This window comes from Meleagris gallopavo, chromosome 1 (genome assembly GCF_905368555.1).
Source record: "Meleagris gallopavo chromosome 1, MGAL_WU_HG_1.1, whole genome shotgun sequence".
Taxonomy (NCBI): Eukaryota; Metazoa; Chordata; class Aves; order Galliformes; family Phasianidae; genus Meleagris; species Meleagris gallopavo.
Window position 1 is genome coordinate 42,823,189 of NC_139404.1, and position 25,471 is coordinate 42,848,659.

At 37.0% G+C, this 25,471-nt stretch overlaps 1 protein-coding gene across 4 annotated transcripts in view; it reads right to left on the minus strand.

The window, feature by feature from the left end:
- The window catches only part of ATP2B1 (ATPase plasma membrane Ca2+ transporting 1), a 64,065-nt gene that overhangs the window by 11,505 nt on the left and 27,089 nt on the right, over positions 1 to 25,471 (minus strand). For all 4 annotated transcript variants that reach the window (XM_085222683.1, XM_085222691.1, XM_085222671.1 and 1 more), the window contains exons 2-15: positions 19,186 to 19,595; positions 14,543 to 14,740; positions 13,495 to 13,749; positions 13,290 to 13,415; positions 12,802 to 12,939; positions 9,780 to 9,818; positions 9,254 to 9,415; positions 8,141 to 8,355; positions 7,317 to 7,559; positions 5,526 to 5,767; positions 2,806 to 3,043; positions 1,657 to 1,836; positions 1,489 to 1,576; positions 1,107 to 1,213 (exon numbers count right to left, since the gene is read on the minus strand). In XM_085222683.1, coding sequence (XP_085078809.1) covers positions 1,107 to 1,213; positions 1,489 to 1,576; positions 1,657 to 1,836; positions 2,806 to 3,043; positions 5,526 to 5,767; positions 7,317 to 7,559; positions 8,141 to 8,355; positions 9,254 to 9,415; positions 9,780 to 9,818; positions 12,802 to 12,939; positions 13,290 to 13,415; positions 13,495 to 13,749; positions 14,543 to 14,740; positions 19,186 to 19,390 — 2,436 coding nt within the window. In that variant the 5' untranslated portion in view covers positions 19,391 to 19,595. The remainder of the gene's footprint in view (positions 1 to 1,106; positions 1,214 to 1,488; positions 1,577 to 1,656; positions 1,837 to 2,805; positions 3,044 to 5,525; positions 5,768 to 7,316; positions 7,560 to 8,140; positions 8,356 to 9,253; positions 9,416 to 9,779; positions 9,819 to 12,801; positions 12,940 to 13,289; positions 13,416 to 13,494; positions 13,750 to 14,542; positions 14,741 to 19,185; positions 19,596 to 25,471) is intronic.

Sequence of the window (25,471 nt, forward strand, 5' to 3'; positions counted from 1 at the left end):
TCTATGATTCCATGGGAAAGCAATATACACTGGTCTACTTAAATCCAAATTTGTAACACAGCACAAGGAGCTGCAACTTAAATGATTTGTTGACAGGGATTCGATTTTGAAGGGACTAGCATTCTTAGCTGTAATTTTCCTAATATTTAGTGTCACATAGACAAACCAGTCTGCAGAACAAATACATAAACCACAATGAAAGTAAAGACAAAAACAAAACAAGCCACCACACAAGTCTTGCCTATGGAAGAGACATTTATGTATTAAATTTTTAACAACTTTTTAAAGTTCGCCTACTAGCTGAGAGGAGACAACAAGTCAGCTATTTAGTTCCTTTCACATCAGCTCAGGAAGAACAATAAAATTCCCTTAGCTACTGTAGGCTGCTTAGGTCTCTGCAGTAAAGTGTACTTAGCACATGCTAAATTTAGGCTAAAATGCTTTATCCCCAGCAGTTAATTTTCATGGACAGTTAGACTTTGGCTACCATTTCAAAGGGTGTTTGAGAATTTAAGCTGAAAAAGTGTTTCTGAACTCATACAGACAAACACAGATCCTAGGCTGCTATGAATATGCTGTTTTATTTAGAATGTACAAGATGTCTTGGTACCACCTCCAAAGGCATTTTAAATATCAACTTACACTTTTTGTCCTCCTAGTCTCCCTGTTCTTCTGCATAATTTTACAGAAAACAGATGAATAAACTTAACCCATATCATATATAAGGCTTACTGAAAGCCATTGTATGCTGTTTACCACTTCAGGTCATTTTGCTGTATGCTTAATAGATCTCATTTCAGGAATATTTCAGTATCAGGAATTGTGGTGCAACAAGTTTTTGTGTAAAAGTGACTAAAGATCTGCAGTGTAAGTTTGTAAGTTCTACTCATTGGCAAAAGGCACAAGGACATTTTTAATCAAATAAAAAAGATGGGGAGTGGAGCAAAAAAATAATTAGTTTTAAGTGTGAGAGAAGTTAGCGCCCTTAAATTAGCTCTATATTAAGCTCATGAAACAAGTAGGGTTGTTGAGTCTTTTTGAAAGTGGTTTGATAAACTGCTTTATTAAAATAGTGTTCAAAATATTGAAAGTAAAAAAAGTCATACCATAGCAAATCCAACATCTGCTTTCTTCAGTGCAGGACCATCATTGGTACCATCACCAGTTACTGCTACAACTTGCCTCTGATCAAAGATAGTGCTGTCAATTATACCTAAAGTAAAATGACATCTCAGTATTATAGTGCAAAACAGACAATACAACAAAGATTGAGGTTCAGAGAGAAAGTCATTTTATCATCCTCAAACAAACAAAAAACCCACACAAAAACTAGAACCATCTATGATTTATCTTTCAAGGAAAAAAAAAGAAAAAAAAAAAAAGAGTTGGCATATGAAGACACCCTCATTGGCATTTCCCACAAATTGTAATCCTATTTTTTCGCTAGAAATAGAACTTTACTTGGAAGTTCAAATAACTTTTATTTACCTTTTACTAGAGTGTGTTTGTCAGTAGGCGATGATCTTGCAAGAACACGTAGCTTTGGCCAAATTTTATCTATTCGCTCTTGCTCTATCTGCAAAAAGATCATCAGGTATATTTTGCAATTACAAGCCTTTACAAAATAGCTGATCCAACTTAAGTCAGCATGCTTACCTCTCCTTTTTCATTGCGTATTCTCCTATTAAAGTCTTTGCCCTCTAAGCACAGAAAGTCTTCACCAGGATTCAGAATACCACATTTTAATGCAATAGCACGAGCAGTATTAATGTTATCACCAGTGACCATACGTACAGTTATGCCTGCACGCTGACATTTTTTTATTGCATCGGGTACCTATATGTAAAAAAGTAAAAATAACAACAAAAACCCAAAAGTTAGGCTATACAAACACTTAATAAATTAACAAATTCACATGTCTAGTCATGTGAATGACGTGTCTTCAAATCAAACTAAAATAACTTATTCTAACTGTTGCTAAGGAACATTTAAAAAATTTAAGTAACCTGCCTTAATCATTTTCCCTAAAAATACACATCCAGGCAAAGGGTGGTTTTTTTTGTTTTGTTTTTCCCATTTATTCCCCTTTTATTTTCCAAATACTGCAGTGTGCAAATCCACCATAGAAAGCCACATGATACACGTTATGGAGTAGCAGTCAAAAGTATTCCACCATAGAAAGCCCCATGATACACGTTATGGAGTAGCAGTCAAAAGTATTACATAAGCCCCGTCTTTATACGTCAAAAGTATTATACTGGCTTTACGTTTGTGAGTATAAATGAACTACACAGCTCACACACTACTTGTCAGCCCACAACTTTGACTGTGAAGTGACACTAATGTGGTCAGAATGAAGTCCCCCTTAAAGCATAAAGGCTTTTACTGTTGAGAAACACTGCCCACCATAGACCTCAACCACAAGCAGATCTCCTTAGCTCAGTTGACAAATCCTCTTCCCCTTTAGAACCTTGCAGCAAACACAATGGCTAATATGATCCTAATCCATACTCCTAATATTCCTAGTAGTTTAAAGAAGAAAAAAGACCAGTTGTTCCATCTACTGAGACACTGCTTAGTAAGCGCCTTAAGTCATTAGTTTGTACAGAGCTTCAGTAACACAGCATAAGTGTCATTAAGGATTTAATCTGCTTTTGTAGCTACATTAACTTTTCCCCCCCAAGAAATAAGATTTTCGTTTATTAACTATGCTAAAGATGCAAAACTCACTCTTTGCATAACTGAAAACAACATGAATCAGGACCTCCTGAAACAGAAACACTGCAGCTTACACAGTGACCCTACCTCAGGTCTCACAGGATCTTCAATCCCAACAACAGCGATGCATGTCAGACCAGTAACAATGTCATTTTCATTGTCCCATTCTGGCTCTGGTTCCCCTGCTGGAAAGTCTCTAAATGCCAAACAAATGGTTCTGAGCCCTTCAGAAGCCATTGGCTCAATTACAGTTTTTACAATATCATCACGGTCCCTAGGTCTGAATACCTTTGGTTCTCCATCAGCACTCAGTATTTTGAAGCACCTGAAAAGAAAAATTTAAAGTTAACAGATATTTATGAAAGTTCAGACTTTTGTAGGAAGTGGCTTATTAGTCAACTTGTTTAAGTTTCCATAAGCTTTACTCTTCCAGACAGACACACTAGCAGATAATCTTCTCCGTATGCACTTAATCTCTTCCTAACTGCAAAAATGGTTGTCCTGGGATGAAAATAATGCTCTGTAAATTATGGAAACAAAATTAGTTACCTCCCAGAAGTAACCATTTCTCATTGCACTTAGATGTAGTGAATGCACTAGCTCTGTCAGTTAATCTAGTTTCAAGTTCAACAAAATAGTCCCACCTTTAACAGTTGCACATGGTTCAGAAATACTGTAAGCTTCCAAAACATGCACACAGTGCCTCAGCACTAAACTTACAGTACGAAAAGCAAACTCGCATGGTATGAAGAACCGGTGCTATCCTTTGTCAGTAGTAAGGTTTACAAAATAATCAACATGCACGTTACCAATCTGAATTTGGCAGTTCTTAAACATAAAGCATTAAATAAAAAACAAATACTTCAAGCTCTTGTAAAAACATTAAGAGACTAGACTCAAAATAACATACTCTAGCATTTCAAGTCATGTTCTTTTAGTCTGTTTTTTTATGCCATAGGTGTCATTGCTTTCCTAGAGAGCATACGTATTTTACCAATAATAACGTCACAAACTTAACACTACCAAATGCTTTTAACAATAAATTTAATTTTGTTCCTTTGAGTCTTTACCAAAGACTTTAACATAAAGCCATAAGAGCTTGTTTCACAAATCAGTACTAACACGACGCTGAAAAAAAGCCAAGGATTTATGACATTTTGACAACACCTGACAGATCTGATAGACAACTTCATTCCAACTGAAATTTGAAGCCTGTCATTGATTTGGGTTACCTGTTCAAATGTATATCTTGCATTATCACCAATCACAGGGTTCATGAGTAATCCCAAGTATACAGAGATGACTATACGGAAATCAGTAAGTTTTATGTCAAGACTGAAACAAGTTTTAGTTAAAATACTTGACTTAAGACATGAGTGTAAATAAAGAAGAAAAACTGCTCTGCTTGAAAAGTTTTGCAGCATTTCTTTTACACTTACAGGTGACTCATTTATATTATTTAAAAATATACTTATATTCATGTTTAAGTTTTCAGTGCTCAGTGAAGAATGTGCAGCACAACTGGCTAGCCATGTTATGAGCTCTATGATCAACTTCTGTCACTGCACAGACAGAAGATAAAGAAAACAGCTAAGATTTTCTCGGATGGTGCTGCTCAAATAGTTTCAGGTTTACGGCTACTCCAGTACTATCTAAATCACTCCATATTTTCTCGTTCCTTCTTAGCTATCACTACTTATTATCTCAGATGTGAAGCCAAATGAATCGCATGAGTCAAGGCTGAATAAGTTCTAGCATATTCTAAAGTTCAATTGCTTAACAACAAAATAAGATATAAAATTCCCCAAAGGTAGAAGAAATGCATGTGTAGACATACCTACTGATGAAGCTTGGCTTAAAATCTAGCTTAGATATTAGATAAGATTTAGATATGAATTATTCCAAAGTTCTGTATCAAAAGGAACTAGAAAGTCCTTGAAAGACTGACATTTTGCTGTGAACGCTAAGCTGATGGAAGAGAAAAATTATCTTTTCTCTTTAGTGTATTAGTATGTCCCTACATGGTGATCCTGGGGCCAGGTAGCAAGCTAAAAGTTAAGATGGTACATGCTACTACTAAGACTAGAAAGAGTTGGAAGCCAGGACTGAAAATAGACTGTTTACAACTACAGCTCCTAAACAACATAACAAAATGCACACATGCCTTCTCCCCTAGCCTGCTTAGGAGTTACCACACCTTTCTTCATACTAAGATTTGTTCCAATGGCAACACATCTCTCACTAACAGTTTAGCCAGTAAAACAAAAGGCCTCTGGAAATGGGCAGACAAGTAAGGAAACAACTTGCTTTGTCATATTAAAAGAACAATTAACTTTCTCTCTTACTCAAGGTTCAACCTTCTATTAAAGTAATCAGCTTTGACACCCATTCACACTGTCATTTGAAGCTGAAAGTAATCTTTTGCAAAGGCACCAAGCCCTAGACAGAGTTTAAATGGATCAGCTGCCAGGACTTCCACACTTAAAATTAAGATCGTTTAACTAGACAGGCTTGTCTGTACCAGATTCACACACTGAAGAGCTGTACTTCTGCTTTATGCCTTCCAGTGCATTAGATTTAAAGTAATTCAACTGCTCCTTCCCATTTTATTGCATAAAGTCAAATAATCAAGGGACACAAGACAGGAAGCTAGCAGCTATTTCAAGGGTACAGGACTGCTGCACTTGTTCAAAAACACAGCTACAGAAATAACTTGCAGATTACAGCATAATGTTGTTTAGCAGTTCACAGTCTCACAAAGTTTAGCCAAATTCGAAGTGCTAAAGAACAATAGTAGCTGTTCTTACTTTTTAAGAACTATCTCGGAGGCACCTTTACTGAATATTCGGAAACTGCCATCAGAGTTTTTTAACACAGTACTCATAGATTTTCTAACAGAGTTGAAGGTGTACACTTTGTGTAACTTCTCTTCTGGTATCTCATTTCGTACATCCTGATAATCACGTTTTAAATCCAAAAGAAAACCCAGCAAGGCACATTCAGTTTTGTTTCCAACGTGACGTGGTAGACCACCTTCTTTTTCAGGAGGCTGCAAGAAAAACAATAATCTTCACTGATTAAAAGGTTAACTTAGGAACCACTGGAGGACAGCATTTAGAAAACAAGGAAGCCAAATCTAAGTTCAGCTCTGAGTTGGGAAGTTTCACTTTTGCAATGATTAATCTACAAATTCCTGTGAGTCATAAGCTCACGCTACTGGCTTTCATAAGTGACTGCTGCACCTGTTTAGTCTTTCAATAAGTTTCTCAGGCTCAAAAATCACCTATGAAGTCTATACAAAATGCAGAACTGACCTTCCTTTTTAGTTAGTTTCCACTGCTTGAAATAACTGTCTGGATCACTTGGGTGTGCTGGATCTCTGAATAATTTTGCAATTTACAAGTACCGTTAAATGTAAGGAAACTATCTTTAAAATACTAGATGCCATTATTTCTGCTAAATTAATGTATTCTCACCTGTAACAGTTCTTCCTTAATAATATACTATGAACACATCACCTGGTAGCCTTCTATGGAAGAGACTTAAGTCTTTAAGCTTCTTAAGCCTCACTACAAGTTCTGTTTTCCAGGCAATGTCCTGTTCAGCATGCTTCTGAAATCTCTCCATTTTCAGCCCTTTAATACCAGAAGATTTCTTATCTCAGAAACGTGGAATATACAGACTTCTGTCATACAGAAAAGAATACTTTTCTGAAGATTTTTCTGAGGATATATATACGTAACATCAGTTGTAGTTCGTAGAAGAAAAAAAAAAAAGCAGGAGCACTTACTCTGCCTGACCAGGCCCCAAATATCTCAGTCACAATTGTATTAGTTGTAAGACAGGGATCTGTTTTCATTGTTAAGAGCTACAACATCTTGTGTTTTACTGAATGCTAAGTTCTAAAATGTTCAGTTTAACACGCTCCCCAGACATCAGCACACTGGTGCAAATCCAGCTGCAAAAATGAGAGCACCTGCCTAAGAGACTTTGTCTGTTTATACATAGGTAACTTTATTTCTATAAAAAGATCTTTAGGAACTGGATTATGAAACTTCTCGCTCAACTCATTCCACAGAGATAGTTGCTTGTGGTCTTGATGCGCTCCCTCAACTGCTACCAAAAAAAATCCTGTGGAAATCTTTGTTGGCTGACAATTGACTTTTGGACTGTGGTTTTGCTTCTGTTCTCAGCCTACAGATTTGTAATAATAGTATCTGAAATAAAAATCCAAACTTCTCTGTACCTTCATTTTCCCATATTTTGGTAATCCTATGCTACCCTTAAATGTCAACTTTGAAGTGGCACTCAGATCAAACTATGATGCCTTCCAAATAAAAAGCTCTCCTTATAAAAACAAAATTAGACAAACTTATCAACTTACAAGGAAAGAAAACATACCTTTGAATCATCAATTCAAAACAGTTCTTTAAGTTCAGCCTTAAATGAACTGTTAAGTAATTCACAGTACGTACAAAACATTCTATACAGTTTTCTGCCACACACTTATACTTAATTGACAGCCATGAGGCAACCAGACCACTTTCATCTTTTGAAGATGTTTAGTTGTTTCGGTTAGAACGAAGAAGTGTACTTACCAGTATTTTGGAAGTGTAAGCACAATTAACAGAAATTCCTGTGACAAGGTAAGCCATGATATTCTCTGGAATAGCTTCCGGTGCTGGAATTTTTTTGTAATGTTTTTCACTGATGTAAGCTTGGACCACTGTCATCCTGTTCATAGTCAATGTTCCTGTTTTATCTGAGCAAATAGCTGTGGCATTACCCATTGTTTCACATGCATCCAGATGTCTCACCAAGTTATTGTCTCTCATCATTTTCTAAGAAAATAAAAGCAGTTAATAGTCAACCATAACCATCACCCCCCATTTTCGGAAATCTCATTTAGAGTGTTCAGTTTCAGAAAGCAGTTTCAGAACACGCTCATCTTTTAAGTTAAGTTCTCTGGCTGGTTGCTGTAAGGATTACCCTAAGTCTATCATGTCACAGTAAGCATCAGCTTGACCAAAGAGCTCCTAAGCAGAGCAACCTATTTTCCCCATATCTGCATGTCAGACCAACTACTGTTACAACTCAGACTAATAAGGAAATAGTATACAGAACGTGAATACAGACTGAGCTTTATCAAACACAATATTAAAATATATTTCACAAGTAAGGTGGGATTCTATTGGCTCAAGTCTGTTGTTTCTGCATACTCAATCAAAAGAGGAAGTAAGCTATGCCCCAGACTTAAGATTTATATTTCAAAGACACCAGTGTCACTCTTTATATGAAATACAAACTGGGAACCTAACTGTTCAGCTAAGAGAGTGAGGACTAGACAAGGAAAGTAATATTGCTTACGAGTCTTTACTTAACAGGTTTGTCTTTCAAATCTGCTCCCCTTCTACATACTTACCTTAACAGAATAAGCCAATGATATGGTGACTGCAAGCGGAAGACCTTCTGGTACTGCCACCACTAAGACTGTAACTCCAATAATGAAGAACTTCACAAAATACTGAATATAAATTGGTGTACATTCAGCAAGCCAGGGTCGCTTCTGAACCCAGAAGGTATCAATTACAAAATACAACACAAGGATAATGACTGTGATTGCAGACATCAACAAACCTTGTTAAAAAGAGAACAAACAGTTTTCAGAAAAAATAGTTAAAATATTTGACAATACAGATTCTGGATAAGTCAAGGGCAAACATTTCTCCCTTTGTAGAAGATATAATTCAGAATTTCAACAGGCATTTCAGAAAACATGGAGACAGTTCTCAGAGGTATATTGACTTTCAACACAAGTATTTCCTCATGAATTTCACTTAAAAGCCTATAAACTATGGGCTGTTGTTTGTTTTTTTTTTTTTTCCAATTAATTGAAAAGTGTAGATCTAATTATGAACAGGAGAGACCATTATGTAAAGTAAATTGACTATATAGAATAACAATTAAAAGAGTTCAGCAAGCCTTCCATGACTATACTGGTGACTTACTCAGCAGAGAAAGCAGGTATCTCTTCATACCTTACTTCCTGCTGAAGCTGGGAGTAAATATGGCAGGTAAGCACAATGTTCAATGACATTGGAATAACTGGGAAGACAAATTAGAACTGAAGTTAACAAGCTGAGTGGCACACTTAAGATAGTACAAGAAAAAGAGCAAAAGAAATTGCACCTTGTGAAACACCAGAAATAGCCTGTTGAATTCCACAGTCAATTTACTGTTCTCCAGATATATCACTAAATGCTATGTTTATCTAGAAGTATCTTTTATAACAGTAATCCAACATTATGAAGTTTGAGTTTTCTGTTCTAGAAGCTAATACACTAAAGCCTAAGTACTTAAATCAGGAAAAACATTACCAGTATTATGCAGTCAGAGAAGCCATCAGCACCCTTAAGCATGATGGCACACTCACATGTATTTGAATTTTACACTTCACTTCAGTAGCTAGCCTTGATCAGCTTATCTTCTCATGCAAACGTGAGGCATCAGCAAAAAGAGTACTGGTGAGGCATACCTGCTTTGCCAATCTGAACTGCAAGCTTTGTAAGTTTGCCTTGGAGAACAGATTTTTCTTTCTTTGGCAAATTTGATCTCTTCTTGTCTTTTTCATCTCCATCCACACCATCCTCACTCTTCAGTGGCTGCATTTCCATAGCTGCACCATCTTGAGCTTTAGCTATAAGTTACAAACAAATAAGATTTAGCCATTCTAGTATCCCTGAAATCAACAGTACACATAGAGTCTGATTATACTGGGCAGCTTAGCGCAAGTGTTGTGTAGTACCTGATATTCAGAGATGGCATAGCATCCTTGAATATTTAAAAGCTTAGCTAGATACCACAGAAATAAACTTCAGAAATGTTTACTATCAAGACTATCAAGTTCATTTTTCACTTAATCATTTTTTTAGGAAGATTTACTTAGACTATGTTTAACCTAGGCACTTTGAATGTAAGGATGCAATAAGCATTTTCATACTAAAGTATGTTGTCACTGAAAATAAGTACTTACAAGGGAGGATCACAGAAACTGCATTTACCTTTGTTGCGGTTCTCAACAGCTCCATCTTGCTTTTTGCCTGTCAGAGAAGGGAACAAGTTATGTTTCACACTGGCTATGCAGAGTCCATCTAAGTATTAAGGCTTATATACAAGACATATTAATATCTGCTGAGACAAGTAACTATCTCAAAAACTGTAAAGCAAACTGGGAGACAGAAGGCTAACACAAATAGTCGAAGTGTAAGTTAACTCACAGAAACAACTCATTTTTTTTTTGGACAGCAGAAGTCTCGTACAGGAAAAGCATTACTCAGACATAGTTAAGTTTGAACAGACTGATACAAGCATTCATATGCAACTAAACAACAATACAGCAGAAGGCCTTGCTGGGCCAAGCTGTCCTATCAAAGTGTCTTCAGTCCAAGAGAGTAGTGATTTAGTTGTGAGGAAAGCACCTAAAAGGCTTTCCTAAACTTTTACTGGGAAGGGGATTTGTGACATGGAAGAGATCCTGGCAGTCTCACTCTTACTCTGTTCCAACACTACAGCAAGTCTGCCTGACTACTGCTGTAATGAATTTTAAGATTCCACATACAGAATCAGTGCTTTTGCATAGCACTGCAGAAATTACTGTAGTATATTTTTATAAATAAATATTTATAAATCCACATCAAAGCTTAATGGAGGTACAGTGCTGGATTACTGGATCTATGCTAACCCTATTTACGCAAGCATGAACATAATCTGTTGGCAACATATCAACATTAAAGAATGAAGGGAATAGTTCAAGTTCCTACAAAATACCACTCCTACCTCTGTTCAGAAATGGGGTTCAGCATAAGATCATGAAGACCATTAGAATAATGAAAAAGTAATGAATGAAATTTATGAATGAAACATTAAATGCAACTAAACCTAACTATGTCAACAAGCAGCTTGTTAGAAGGTCACTACCCTTTTTTGTTTGGGTTTTCGGGTAAGCTGGTTTACATACTACCCTGACAAGCAGCAAACTGGCAGCTTTTCTCCTAACTAGAGAAATCTAACTTCATAGTTACTATTAGCAATAACTTCAAATGAAAGAACAAAGTCAAAGAACTTTGAACTAAACCCAGAATTGTTCAGTTTCACTGCTATTTCATTTTATCTTCTGCTTTAAAGTAAGTAGCCTGAAGTGAATGAGAGCTAGAAGGAAACTTGGAAGAAAATTCAGCTAGAAGAAAAATCAACTTGTCAAGCATCTTATCATGGATGACATTTAATACCTCCAGTGTACTTTTGTATTACTACTGATATTATCTGGTTGTTTTTGTTTGTTTGTTTGTTTGTTTGTTTTTGTTTTTACATACAAGCTTTTCTCCCAGCATCCTCTGAACAGCTGATGAGAAAAACAGCATGCTCATCTTCTCCTGAAGATGTCACTTTGGACTTGGTAAGAATTCATTATCTGCTGATTTAATATTTGTTCTTTCTTAGGTCTATTTTCTCTCCTACAAGAACAAAGTTCTACACTTGAATTGCTTCTAACTCCCTGCACATACATATGCTTTCACTCTGAACCAAGACATACATGGCCAACTAAAGATAGCCACTTTAATCTCCTTAACATTCACAGAGAAGCTAATTTAGTTTAACCTGAATTTTACCAAGGAGAATCTTAACAGTCACATAACTTAAGGGAAAGAGGAAGTTGCCTATCTTGGAAAACAAATTAAAGACAGCTTTTCAGTTCCAACAATACATCAAAACACTATTTGTCAAAAAGACTTCTGCTTATATAATTCATATTAGTAGGCTATAAATAAAAGCTATCATCTTGTCCCATAGCAGCTAGTATAGCTTACTTCCTTCTCCCTCCTCTGTCAGAGAAGAGTAAAAGGTGGAAAATGCTCTAAATAAATTCCTGACAGTGCTGCAAATCAGCTTCTACTCTTCACTATTCCACTTGAGCTTGAATCTCACCCTGAACTCAAAGCAAATTTCAGAAAAGACCAGAATTTTGAAGTTACTTGTAGATAAGGCTACCAAGACAAAAAGCACAGTTCAATCTTAACCCCTGCACAGAGCACACATTTCAATAATCACCAACTCAGTTTGAAAGCCAAGATTCCTAAGCACATTCCTATATGGCTTCCCATCATCATTTCTTATTCCTTTGAACAAAGAGTATACTTTTCTGCAAAAACCCTCTCAGACTCCCTCCCATTCAGTTACTCTCACAACAGTTTCTACAAAAACTTTGTGGTGGTAAAGTTCAGTCCCTAACACACCTTATGAAAGCTAGCATCAAAACATCACCATTTAGCATTTCTAGGCTTTAATTCTTAGACAGGATGAAAGATTATGACTTATAACACTCGTGGCTGATTAAATCCTTCCAAATAAGGAAGACATCCTGTTTCACCCTTCACAGAAGAGCTCTAATATGGTTTGGGTTACCTTATTCTTCTGAAAGGAAAGTTTACAGAAAAGCATCACTACTAAGTTCTTTTATTTTGTACTTCTTTGAGATTTACAACTCTGGAAGAAAAGGGCTGACAGAAGAATCTATCTGCTTACCTTTAACAAAATTTATCTCTATTTAAGTTACCCACAAACTCAGCATATCAATGATACAAACTTCTCCATTTCAAGTGGGATTTTTTCATTAGAGAGCTTGCCTTACAAGACATAATTAAAAGCAGAACTAGATGCTCATTAGGCTGATTTATTGTTAATAACCGTTTTGTCATAAACAAGTGTTTGTTATGAAACATGAATGTACTTTAAAGTTACGTGAGATGGCAGTTTAACAAGTTATACACAGTAAGACTGGCTAAACTTCCCAACTCCTAATTCATCAATGTGACCAGAAGTTGTTAATTAAGCTTCTGTTATGTGTTTTTTTTAATGATGTACACTTTCAAGCCACTGGAGCCATTTTTTTTTTTTTTTCTGAGAAACCCCTGAAAGTATAAGACTTAAAGATCTCTAAATCCAGGTGACTGTAATACTTTTCCACTCTACAATATTCAAGAGTTCACCCCTCTCTTCCTAACAAGACAAGATTATTATGCTTACTTTTCTTGTCCTTCTTCTCTTTTTCCTTCTCCTCTTCATCTCCTCCAGCCCCAAGCAAAGTGAAGATGATTCCAGTCTGAGAGTTCACACCTACAGCAGTAACTACCATCCTTCCAGAGCCTTCCATCACATGAGTACCTAAAAGAGAATATTGGATTTTCCATTGAAACTTTAACTATTGTATGAAGAACACAAAGGAAATCCATTCTCAAACTTCATAGTGACAGAATCATAAGATGATGCACATAGATACCTTAAAACACAGTAATATAATTGCAAAAACTATTTGGAAAATAAAGCCATAATCAACCACACGAAATGTTCATCAGCTTTAGGAACCTGTTCACTTGGACAAAGTTTTGCAGAAGACATCAGCCTAGATAAGGTCCAGTTCACTGGATATAAATATCTCAATTTAAAATAATCAGTTCCCAAAGGAAAGCTAATCACGTTCTTTCAATGCTTTCACCTGAAAGCATGCTACACACCTGAAAGCAGCATAGGATCTCTGTCCAAAGACTTCTTAACATGGTCAGACTCTCCAGTTAGTGAGCTTTCATCAATTTTGAGGTCATTTCCTTGAATGAGGATGCCATCAGCTGGTAAAAGGTCACCTACAAGAGACCATTAGGTGTGTTGACTTCAGATACTTCTTTGAAAACAAAATAAAGTTCAACTCAAAAAAAAGTTTACCATATTTCACTTGTGCAATATCTCCAACAATTATGTCAGCTACTGGTATTTGGATGACTTGGCCACCTCTGATGACTGTGAATTTCTGTTCTTGTTCAATACGGCTCTGCAGTCCTCGAAATTGTTTCTCTTTACTCCAGTCATTGAAAGCTGTTACTAATACAACACAAACTACAGAAAGGAGGATTGCTGCTCCTTCAATCCAACCTGCTTCAGATTCCTCCTCCTCTTCACCAACATTTACTGATCCACATACTGTAGAAAACAAGATTTAGAGCATTTAGAGCAGAAGGCTTGCAGCAATAATTATTTCATAAAACAAAAGTTTTCACAAACAGAAGAGTGGTTGCTAAACATTCTCCTTGCTAGCCTTTAAGGCAATTCTAGATTATTTTCAATAAGGGTAGCACACAAAGAACATCCGTGAGATGCTGACAGAGAAAGCTATACCCAGTTTGCATTATCTTGTTAAGTGACATGCATTAAGAGGCAAAGATTGGACAACTAGTTATCCACCTCCTGATGCCAACATTTTCTACTTTACCCTTCTCTCAACAAACCAGATGCAATTGCGAAAGTTTAGTTTAACTGAGGCCAGATCCCTCCATCTTCTGTTTTGAGCTTTTAGCTTCATTTCTTAAATTGGAAAGTTACAAGTTCATACTGCAAAATCATGAAAAAAATTAAGACATACTGACTTCCTAAAAGAAGCCAATGAACACAAGTTACAAATCGCTTAAATATTTGAGACAAAGATATTTGTACAAAAGCTTGGCTGATCTCAGACAAATCATAGCTCCTGCTGCTTATATTTCATCTTTTCCACTACTTTGTCTAGAATCAGCCTAGATCATGACATGGGAAATCCTGTGTTACCTTTTTAAGGCAAGATAGAGTCCTAGTGCTCTCCCCATAAGGAATAATCAGCTACATTTCCACAGTCTTATTGTCTTCCATCAGATTCACAATAGTAGCATGCTGGACAAGGCAAGTCAGTATTATAACAGAGGTAGGTATCTACTTTTTTTTTTTTTTTTTTTTTACTTACATGCTTCATTTCCTCCAGGAGGCTGGTAAAAAGAAAGGCCCAAGGACACTACGGCTGCAATTTCTAATATAATTAGTGTAACATCCTGTAGTGCTTCCCATACTAACTGAAGAAATGTTTTTGGCTTTTTAGGAGGTATAAAGTTCTTCCCAAAAACTGCTTCTCTCCTTTCTATATCTGCTGGATTTCCACTTAAACCTATTTAGTAAGAAGACAAAGTTAGTGATTCCCCATTCATGGAGTCATGTGTCACTCCATATTTTATAATAATACTGAAAAAAACATATCAAGCATACTTACACAGGTTAAGTATCCTTAAACCAGGCTTGCTATATTTCGTAATCCACATTTCACCAATAATCAGTAAAATGAAGGTCTACCTACTTGTACTTAACATGGTGGAACAACAAAATAACTGTGACACTCCCCCCCAGAAAACGTAAATAAGCGTGCAAGACAAGATTATTAGAGGGCTGCTCCAAAAGTAATGCCTCCTATTTTATTATATTGCTCTGCTGCATCAGAAGCAGATGTTGGTGGTGGTATGTTGGTAAAGGATGAGCCTTCCCACCAATATTCCACTACAGATGGCAGCAGGGGGCAGTCAGACAAAATGATACCTGACATGGGAACACGAATGAAGCAAATGTGTGGAACTGAATTCCTCCGTGTGGAAAAAAATTACACCTCTTAACATTCATTGATACTTGCTGACCGTTTGTGGAGACCAAATAGTAGATGTGAGCATAGTGAGGCAGGGGGTGGTGAGTTTCAGCATTGATGACAGTTGGTCACCTCCACTGAGCAGATTTTCAAGAGCACAGAACACAGGCTCTTGCTCATCACTGGCAAAAATACACTGTTAACAGTGGTGACTGTGTTGAAAAACAGTGTTTTGTAGCTGAGAATTAGCTCTATCAAATAGTATCATTGTGCTCTTTGCATACGTTATAGTTTCCATGTAAATAAACAGGTTACATTACTTTCAGAGCAGCCTACATAGTAGAACTGGTACTACAGAGACTGAGCAGCACCATCCATTTCTAGCAAGCCTGGGACTCCAGCTCTGGTTGCCACAGTATGAATTCTGCATTCAGAGAGAGCTTCTCAGGATCCTGTAATTCATCTAATACTTTGATATGTTTAATTAAATTAATAATTTAAAATACTATGAATGCCAAGTTTATGCATTATTTATCATATAAAACTCCATGAAAGTCACTGAAGCTCTCCAGGAATCACAAGGTGAGTAGCAGCCACAGAGCTGCTTCAATCTGGACAGCAGCTGTTGACTGCTCTGAAGCTTCCATCTCTTCACAACCCCCATCTGAGAGTGTATGTGGGACTGCATATGTAGTCAGTCCTTATGGTTTATCATCTCAGCTTTATGCTCCCCTTCTTTCTTAGGAACTGTATTTCTTTCTGAATCCTTTTCACTGCCTTGGTTCTCACACCATCCTTGAGGACACCAATAATTAAGAGTGAGGGACGTTCACCAGAAAGTGCTGCATGCTTTAATATTTAGCTAAGCCCATAAAAATAAAAGAATAGCAAGTATATTAAATGCAAAGTCATGCACCCAAGGTCTTCCATATGTTTAGTTCCTGTTGAAGCCTTCAGCAATAGTCAGTTGCCTAATGCCTCACTACAGTTTTCAATTTGCACCACTAGCTCCTTTTGGAAGGGAAAATGAATCAACTTTTTGCTGTATTCAGAGCAGAGCTTTGGACACCCCACAACCCTATTGTTTCACGTTGTTGTAGTATGTGTTTCTTTAACAAAGACAATAAAGATGCCAATTTTTTGAGTAGTAGTTTTTCAGTAGTTAACCCAACTGCTTAGGAATTATCAAAATATTAAAAACACCCTAGGTAACCAACAAGTATGCAACTGGCTCTCATATTAAATGGATAATCTAACATCTCCAACAGTCGTTTCCTAGAATCAAGTAGGAACTAGTAAACAATCAAAATGATGTAGACTCATGGAAGCATTGATGATGGTCTCCCTTCAGAAAACAAGGAGGATTTTGTTATTGCAGATGCATCAAGCATTCATTTATTTGATCTTACTTGAGTTTGTACACATAAAAATGACATAAGCATCAGCATTAAATAGTAAGAAATTAATTTATTTAAAGTGATACTGATCAAAGACATCTCCTATTTCTATATCTCATTTTATATCAAGTAGGTCTGATCTTCATTTTGTCCAAAAAGAGACATTATCTTACATTGTCAACAGCCTCAAAGCAAGCAATAACACACCAAACTTGCCCACTCCATTTCAAAACTATCTGTACTTTGGCAGTGAAGCCACTAGAAATTATGCAAGTCAGCATTTCATACCATACAGAGATCTTCTGAATAAGAAGCGTCATTAGGCCTCGCAGATATGCACACGACTTCAGAGAACTCTAAGTAGTGTAATGCACAGAACAGAACCATAAACTATTCTGAGTTAGAATGAACCCGTGATGATCAAACTTAACTCCTAGGCAGCTTTCATAGTCCTGCTCAGGTTTTCTCCTTAGAAATTTCTTTGCTTTTATATTTACACCTTGAATAACAACATTAAGACCTAGTTCTCCTTCTACATTAATTCTACAGTAACACCCCTCTAAGACAATCTCATTCTCGAAAAATTCATGTAGGGATTTAGAACCAAAACACCATTTCTGTACAATTTGTAACTCATCTTAACCTTTTCTGATGTAATTATCAAGTTCAGCTATTGAATCCTTGCGAATTTTTGAGCTGCTATCACACTTCTAAAAAAGCTGCATCTTTTTATCAAGTTAGTGATTGTTAAACACATCTAAAATGTTAAGCTCTTTTAAAAGGAGAGGCTCTGATCGTGCAGTTCTTAGTACAGTAGAATCAGTTTGCTACGTAGCTATGTGGCGTTATAGGACACCTATGAAGTAAACCCTGCAGTACACCATCTGCTTGGTGCTTTTCATGAACATACATCCTTATAGCTTGTAATAATGGGCCTTAAGCTTCACAGACCATGGCAAAATTGGATTTCACCCTCAGTTCAGTCCCCATTTTTTGAATACTATTGAAAGTTTCCCTTCTCACTGGAAAAACATCAAACAAAAAAACCACACACACACACACAAAAACAAACTTTCAATACCATTCAACAAGGTGCCAGGATACCACTGCTCTTACCCTATGAGTGTTACATTGCTTGTACACATGCACTAACTTTAGAACAGCTGATGACGAGAAACAGAATTTTCATCCCTCAGGTTGTACGTGTTTCTTTGTCAGCCTAAAACTAGTCTAGTGGTCCATCAGGTATATGAGCTAGTATGCCATTTGTTAAAAGGAACCCAGTTGACCTTCAGAAATCATTTCAGCAATCTGGACTTAAGACATCTGGTGGAGAAAGCCAAAATACACTACATGTAGATGCACAGAGAAGTACCCTTTAGCATTATACGATCATGGAACTGCAGGAGTTGGAAGGAACCTCAAGAGATCATTGAGACCAAGCCCTCTGCTAAAGCAGGTTCCCTATAATAGGTCCCACATGTAGGCATTACGGGGCTGTTCTTGAGACAAGGAGACAAACATTTCCATAGCACTTCAGAAGGACAGAAAGCAATACCTCTCCAGAATTAAGACAGCAAGTACTTCACTGCTACCAACATCAAGCTGCTTAAAAGCTGTAAGACCTGCTTAAATGCAGAATTTGCCAATATCTTGATTTTGGTACTTGGTATCAATCTCTATCTACAGCAGGACATCAACTTAGCATAAGCTAAACATGTTTAAAAAAAAATGATTTCAATGAGATAATATAATTTAGATAACTTAAGCAATACAACTGGAGCCTATTTCTTTCACAAATTAAAACTCGCAGTTTTAAGAGGGTTAAGTCTTCAAGAAAACTTCTGGAAAGCTCTCAGCAAGGAGACTCATTACATTTATAAATAGTGACATTTCCAGAATGCCACTGAGTCTGAAATGGCAAACGTGTTTAAAAGATCCTTATTTCTAGAGACCAAGAATGCGTGATTACTTTGCGTACCTCCTACTCGTGGTTACAGTACCTTCCAGTGCCTGAAGCTATACCAACAGTTAATCTTGTAGATCAACTGAAAATTACAGAATAGTGAATTATGAAGACTTAAGTTAGACATGGCTTAGAAATACCATAGTATTGTACTATAGTACAATTACATAACAGATTTCACTAGTTTTAAAAATTGCTATATTAAGGAATGCAAAAGTTGGGTCACAACACGCAAGAACTAATTAGCCCTGCATTTGACTACTAGAACCTTGTTCTATGACAGCATGATCTAAATTGTTCATGCATCCCATAGTTCACAAGCTTATACATTCATAGCAGGTTAAACACTGTTATTTTGCATTGCTATTTCCTATCTGGATTCTTGCATCAAAGCTTCCTCCTATGTGCAATTTTGCCACTAATTCAAAATGATGCATCAGTTGTACCAGTTGGAAACCCTTGCTTATTATCAACCTGCCTTAGAGAAGAAACACTATTTTATTATTATAGTAACTGAAATACATTTATAAACTTTGTTATATTAAAACAACAAACTAGTTTGACTGAAGCATCTCCTAAGTGGAATTTTCTCAGTAATAATGTGAAAATCATCTTACCTTCATTTGGTGAAGTTTTCAATTTTGTACAGATGCCCTGCACATCTCCATAGCATTCCTGTATTTTATGCAGTGCATCTGTAGCTCGAAGTTCCATAAGAGAACGGAGCTCTGCAAGAGTGACTCCAAATTCTCCATGATTAGCTTCTTTGACAGCATTTTTTACACCACTATATGCAACCGAGTTGTTTGCCATATCACCCATCTTGTATGTAGTCTTTAGCGACGGAAATTTCCAGTAAGGAACAAGACTTCAACTTAAAATATTTCCAAAAGGAAAATAAATCCTCTGGGTAGAAGACAGTCAAGGCAGCAGACACATCACTCAAGTAAGAGACCCATTTTGGAGAGATATCTTTGAGGTCGTCCCATGGCGAGCTCTGTTCCCCAAGCCAAATGACAGGCACAATCTAGGGAAAGAATAAACACAGATTAATATATCACATTGCAAGACAATCCTATCTTACTGAGGCTACAGAACAAATTTCTGCTTAAAGACAAGTTCTATATATTTCTCACAATGTTTTTAGTCAGTATTCAGCTGGCATAGTGATAAGGCATAAAATAAATGTTTCCTGTCCCAAAATAACCCTGCATTATTGCACTCCCTAACCTCTCAGAAGAGCTGTTGTCTTCACATCTTAGATCTTGCTTGGTACATCCCTATGGTTTGTCACCAACAGGGAACCTTTATAAACGCCTGAAAGTAAATCAGCTCCCAGGGAAATTAAATATGGAACATCCACTATGGGCAACACACAATTATCAATAAGTTCAGGTCACAAATACTGAACTATCACAAAAATACCAGAGAAGTCTCAAGATGAAGAGCTCAAGATGAGCAAGCTTCCGAGCACATGCATGAACTCATTTGTGCAAATCTCAAGGATAACAGCTTCAACAGTAAGCTAAAACCACATATGAACCACTTTTGTAGTGTCACTAAGAATATATTTTCAGGCAGATATACATCTGAACACATTTTCATGTCCAAGCAGTTTTAGCACCCCACTGTAGCCCATTTCATCACAACTCACGCCTCATACAGAATCTTCATTTTATTTTTTGGAAGAAAAAAAAATAAAAATGCACAGTGCAATCCTCCTAAAAAGCGATATGGGAGAGACTAAGATCAGCTCTTCCAGTTAACACCAACCCACAGGATTTGACCTGCATAGGGACTCTATATTTGTAATTTCCTGCTCAGCTGACACTTTCTGCATATACACATGTATCCATTTAACAAAGCACACAAACTCTTCATGCCTATATAAAGATCTGCTTCACGCAGAAGACAGGAACCTCATCACGTAGGTCAGCTTTAATAACCTAACAGGTCAATTAACTATATATTCCCTCATGACACATTAAAGTTGCCAGCTTCAGATGGAAAATAACTTGGGCACTTCCAGGTCAACATGACTCCAAGGTGCCACATGCCCATCTGTCTAACACACCACCACCTGCTCGCCCCTCACTCAACCATGCCACAAGAGGTATTCAAATTCAGTGAATCTCATCTAGAAACTCCACTGTTGTTGCCGTGAAAACTAAACGTATCATGGGCTCATTCATTAGCAAAGGCAAAGAGTCACAAGTGAAAGATTTCTGGCTACTGCCAGGTCAGAACACCATGGGTCAGCCATGGTGACATCTACAAATAAGTACCTAATAACCTGAAATTTAAGTGTTCTGGAAAGCCTCAGTCCTCTGCTCCAGAAACAATCAGCTTCATCCATATCTGACCCACCATTTTGGAGATCTAGTCACAGTACTGCATTTACACTGAAGACAATGATACAGACATAGGAGTGAAAAATGTCATCACTATAGCTGTTCTTCTGGTCCCACATCTAGAAAATTCTGAGAAAAAAATGAATATCTATGGTCGTTTTCCAGTGAGAGATAAAAGGCATCAAACAATATTTATACGCGTAAAATTTCTGCAGCTTATACTATCAACTTAACTAACATAAAAATTCCATTTTAAACCTTGATAGCTTTCTTCATGTCAGTTATGAGAAAAATCTCAGAAACAACAACAACAGCAACAGAAAGAACCTACTGCAATAGTTTAAGAGCTCATGCCAGTGGCATTAACCTACGTGCCAGGATACAGTTTTCTACAGCTGTATTCTTCAGCAGAACATATTACAGTCAGATATGGTAACCTGTAAGTGATGGGACTCATGCAAATCATGTATGAAAGAATGCTTTTTAAAGGCGCCATTCACCTTTATTTAACCACCAAAAGTTGAATTTGTTGGCCAACTGGCACCTGGTCACAAGTTGCAACAGTGTAATAAGAAACAGATCAGGCAAATGAGTTTGTACGGATATGAAAAAGATACAGTAGCTGCTAATTATAGAAGAATAGACCAAACACAATGTCCAACAACTAATTATAATCAAAATTGATTCAAATATAATTAAGACTGTCCTGAAAAGCTCAATTCAAGATTCTAACTGTAGTTCTCCAACTCAGGCTCAAATAACTCCCAAATTCAGGCACGGATATGAGGTTAGAAAAGCTACAGCTCTAGTCATTGTTAACTTTCCACTGAAAAGGTTTGCAATGGAGTTCTAAGCCATACCAATACTTGTTTTCACGTGACGTTGTGAGAAGAGCAATAATGTCACTTAGTAACTCATACTGTGCTTCACACTCCAGCCCAAGTATTTTTCTGTCACCTAGATTCATTTTCACTAAGGCATAATACTCTTAGGGACTACCTATTGCTAAGTTTTTATACTGAAAGGATTTCTCATATGTCCTGGTATCCTAACATACCAGCAGATCTTCAGGGTTCACAAATATCTTCAGGAATCTTATATTAATACAAAAGCAGTGCAATTCTGCAGATCAGATGTTGTAACATTACGGACTATTCTGCACATCCCATTTCAGAAATATTTCCAGAAAAGTTAGAGGAATAGTGACAAAAGCTCTTTAGATTCTGAATTCTGACCAAGAGCAGATCTGAATGATAAAAAAACTTTACTAAACGTCAACAGTTTTTGATCAACAGATCAAAAAAATCAACCTACTCCAGTAGCTACATTTTTTTGCCAAGCATTTCAACAGTGTAAGAGCACAAGTTCAGAATGGATGTGTATCCTGACCAAGTTTCTCTGCTGTTTTCTACTGTAATATATCACTACAAGTTTCTTTAAGAAATATCCTTAAAGTCAAACCTTGCAACATTTAAACATTTCCTGTTACAGCAAGTTCCAACAGTCTGCTGCAGTAACAAGAAAGTGACAATGTAGAAGGAAGCTGTAAATCCTGAAATTCTAGTATCAGAAAATAAAGTATATTCCTTAAGGTAAACAGGTCATCTAATATTTCTTTCTCCCAGTACTCCATTATTTTACTTGTTTGGATCAGTGCTCCAGTTCTAAACTCTACTCTTCCAGCAGCCATTTGAAATGCACTATTTGAGCACCCGAGCTCTGAAGCAACTCACTCTAAGCTTCCAATCCACTAATATCTCAAATTTTGAAATCAGGCAGTTGCAATAACCATTACCAGCTTCTTGCGCACCATTACATGAATTGCAGCTTATCAAAAGTTTTAATTCAGCTGAAGACACACTAGCGTACAGATTAAAGCTGCATATCAGATGATTAAGAGAGAGAAGTCAGCCTGCTATTAGGCACATCCAGTTTAACACTAGCAGCAACTTTAATGCTCCAGTATGTCAAACTTGGGAGACAAAAAAATCCTGTACTGTAAAGGCACCTGACGCTGCCATTATAGGTAGGCTGAAGATACCTGTGCCAACCGTTGTGAAAAGACACTGCTGTCCCACGACTGTGACAGCTCCACCAATTCAAAGTCATCGTGGCTGCCTGCCAGGAGAACTGCATCAAACTGACACTCAATAGCCGAATGTGTTTTGTTATGCGGTGAAGGCAGTAATTTAAAGTAACTGAATCAAAGATTAGCTGTTTCCCAGCTGTGTAAAAATTCAACCGTTTCACGAGTCTCTAGTTGAGACAGAAAATGCCAAAGTCAAACACATACACAGAGATGTTTACCACGGCATGACAAGACTATAGACTACAACTCTGTCCAGTGCCACCAGCACATACCACGTTGACCAAGCTAGGAGAAACTGCAATGTTTCTTGCAGATATTTCATAATATTATAAATACAAAGCTGCGTTAGTTTTCTTTTCCCTGAAAAAAAGAAGATACAGTTGCTATTGCGACAGCCCTTAAAGATAATCACGCTTCAAAAAGGGTCTCCAGAAATAGTCCTTCATAGACATAAGTAAGACTAAGCCCTTTATTTGGAAGCAAGCTATAATCCTCCTTTTACACTGGTTAAAATTAGGACTACCTTGAAGTAATAGTTTGAAGTGGCAACACAATCAAATGTGAACAGGAGAGGTCAAAGGTAGCACAATTACTATTGCCCAAATGCACAGGAACTAATACACCAACAAAGAACCACCTAAGCCTTTCCTATTCAATTTGTGTTTAATGCTGGCTTCACCAAGGAGTCACCAATCATCAGGAAACCTTTTAGTAGGAATTAAGAAAATTAAATCTTAATATTTCCAATGAACTCATACTCCCTAGAAGCCAGAACTTCAACAATTACATATCCTGTGATACTCAATTTAATTTATTCATCTGCATGAGCACTATGCATTCAGATTTTAAGTATTAGCTGGTACTAGTATTTGACCTTCAGCTACACACTAAAGCTGGCTGCTGTAATATAGGAAAAGGCTTGCAAAGTGATTATCTCAGGAAAGCCTTTGTTTAATCTAATTAGTTCAACGAAGACCAGACAGATCTACATACGAAGAGGCTGCAGTGTTAAGAACTGTCCCCATATGTTTCAGTTGTCATGCCATTTTAATCTGTTTTAAAGTTTTAAAAAAACAGCTTTAATACACTGAAAAATCTAATATGCCTTTGCATACATTAGGTTGAAATCCATGGAACTGGGTACGTTCCATAGCCTCAAGCTATCACATGACTTTTTTCTTAGGAGGAAAAAAAAAGTTGTCCGTAATATTATTATTCTGGAAAGTATTGGTGACAAATCTACCTGGAGAATATGCTAAAAATGCCAAGGTATTCTGCTCTGGAGGGTGATTTTCTTACTTTTAAGAGAAAGCCCTCCTACCAACTTAGAAAACTACAGTAACTCCTCACTTATTTCACAGTAAATGCATGCAAATAAAACACAAAGCTCGTAGAGCACTGTATGTATTTACAAGTCACGATCTCACAAGTTAAAACACGCACAACTGAAAGGAGTCAAAGTGTAAAGCAGTCAAATCACTTCATGGCACGCTGCTGCTTTACTGCAGACATCTGAGCCTGCCTTATAAAGAGGCAGTTGAGAGTAGATGGAAGACCTAAGGCGAGTGCACTATAGAGGAAGATGCTCAGAACGAGTAGTTCTTAAATAAATTGCCTTTCAGCCCTATATTTGCTCAGCAGTGTTGCAGTGACAAGTTTAGTTTCTTACAGAAACTGCATTCCAAGCAGTAAATTAATCAAGAGTCCTGAATTTCGCTGAGTTTTCAAAGCCAAATTTTGTTTTGTTCTGAAGTTTAATCCTAGGAGGCAGACGTACTTTGCAGAAATAAAACTAGCAGCTGTTCCAGACTGCAGTGGATACACACACTATTGTCTACCACATTTACCTAAGGGATGGCTGATGGCTACTGTGATCATTGTGACAGCAATGTCATCTAACACAATTTTCTTTGCTTTAAGACCCCACTCATTTCTTTTTGAAATGATGCCTAACAAATTAGGATTTCATTAGTCTGATGCTGTTAATTCTGCATTGCAAACTGGCAGTGTTCATGCAAAGGATTCCCAGACTCTTCCCTTCCTCAGAAGCAGTCAAGGAAAGTTATCGCAGACTTAAAGGTGAGTTATTAGGCAACTAATGACAGATTTTGATTCATTTCCCATACATATCAAGCTGATGAAAAGCTTTCCTTTGTATTCATGCACAGCATGAAGAAAGAGGTGAAGCTTCCCTTATGAAGCAGCTTACTCTGCAGTCAGCAAGCAAACAGATATGGTTCTATACCACCAGCTAACAGCCCAGACCTCACTGCAATGCCTCTTCCAAGCCCTGGCACTTCCACACTCACGAAGCAAGTCATCTCTGACTGCAAAGACAGCTTGATTAAGAATTAAAATTGGAAAATACATTCCAGAGAAATGTTAGAGTAGAATTTTTGAGTAGAAAAGAAGCTTTGAGTAGAAAAGCTGTTTTATCAAAAGCCTAACTGAATCATTAGCTCT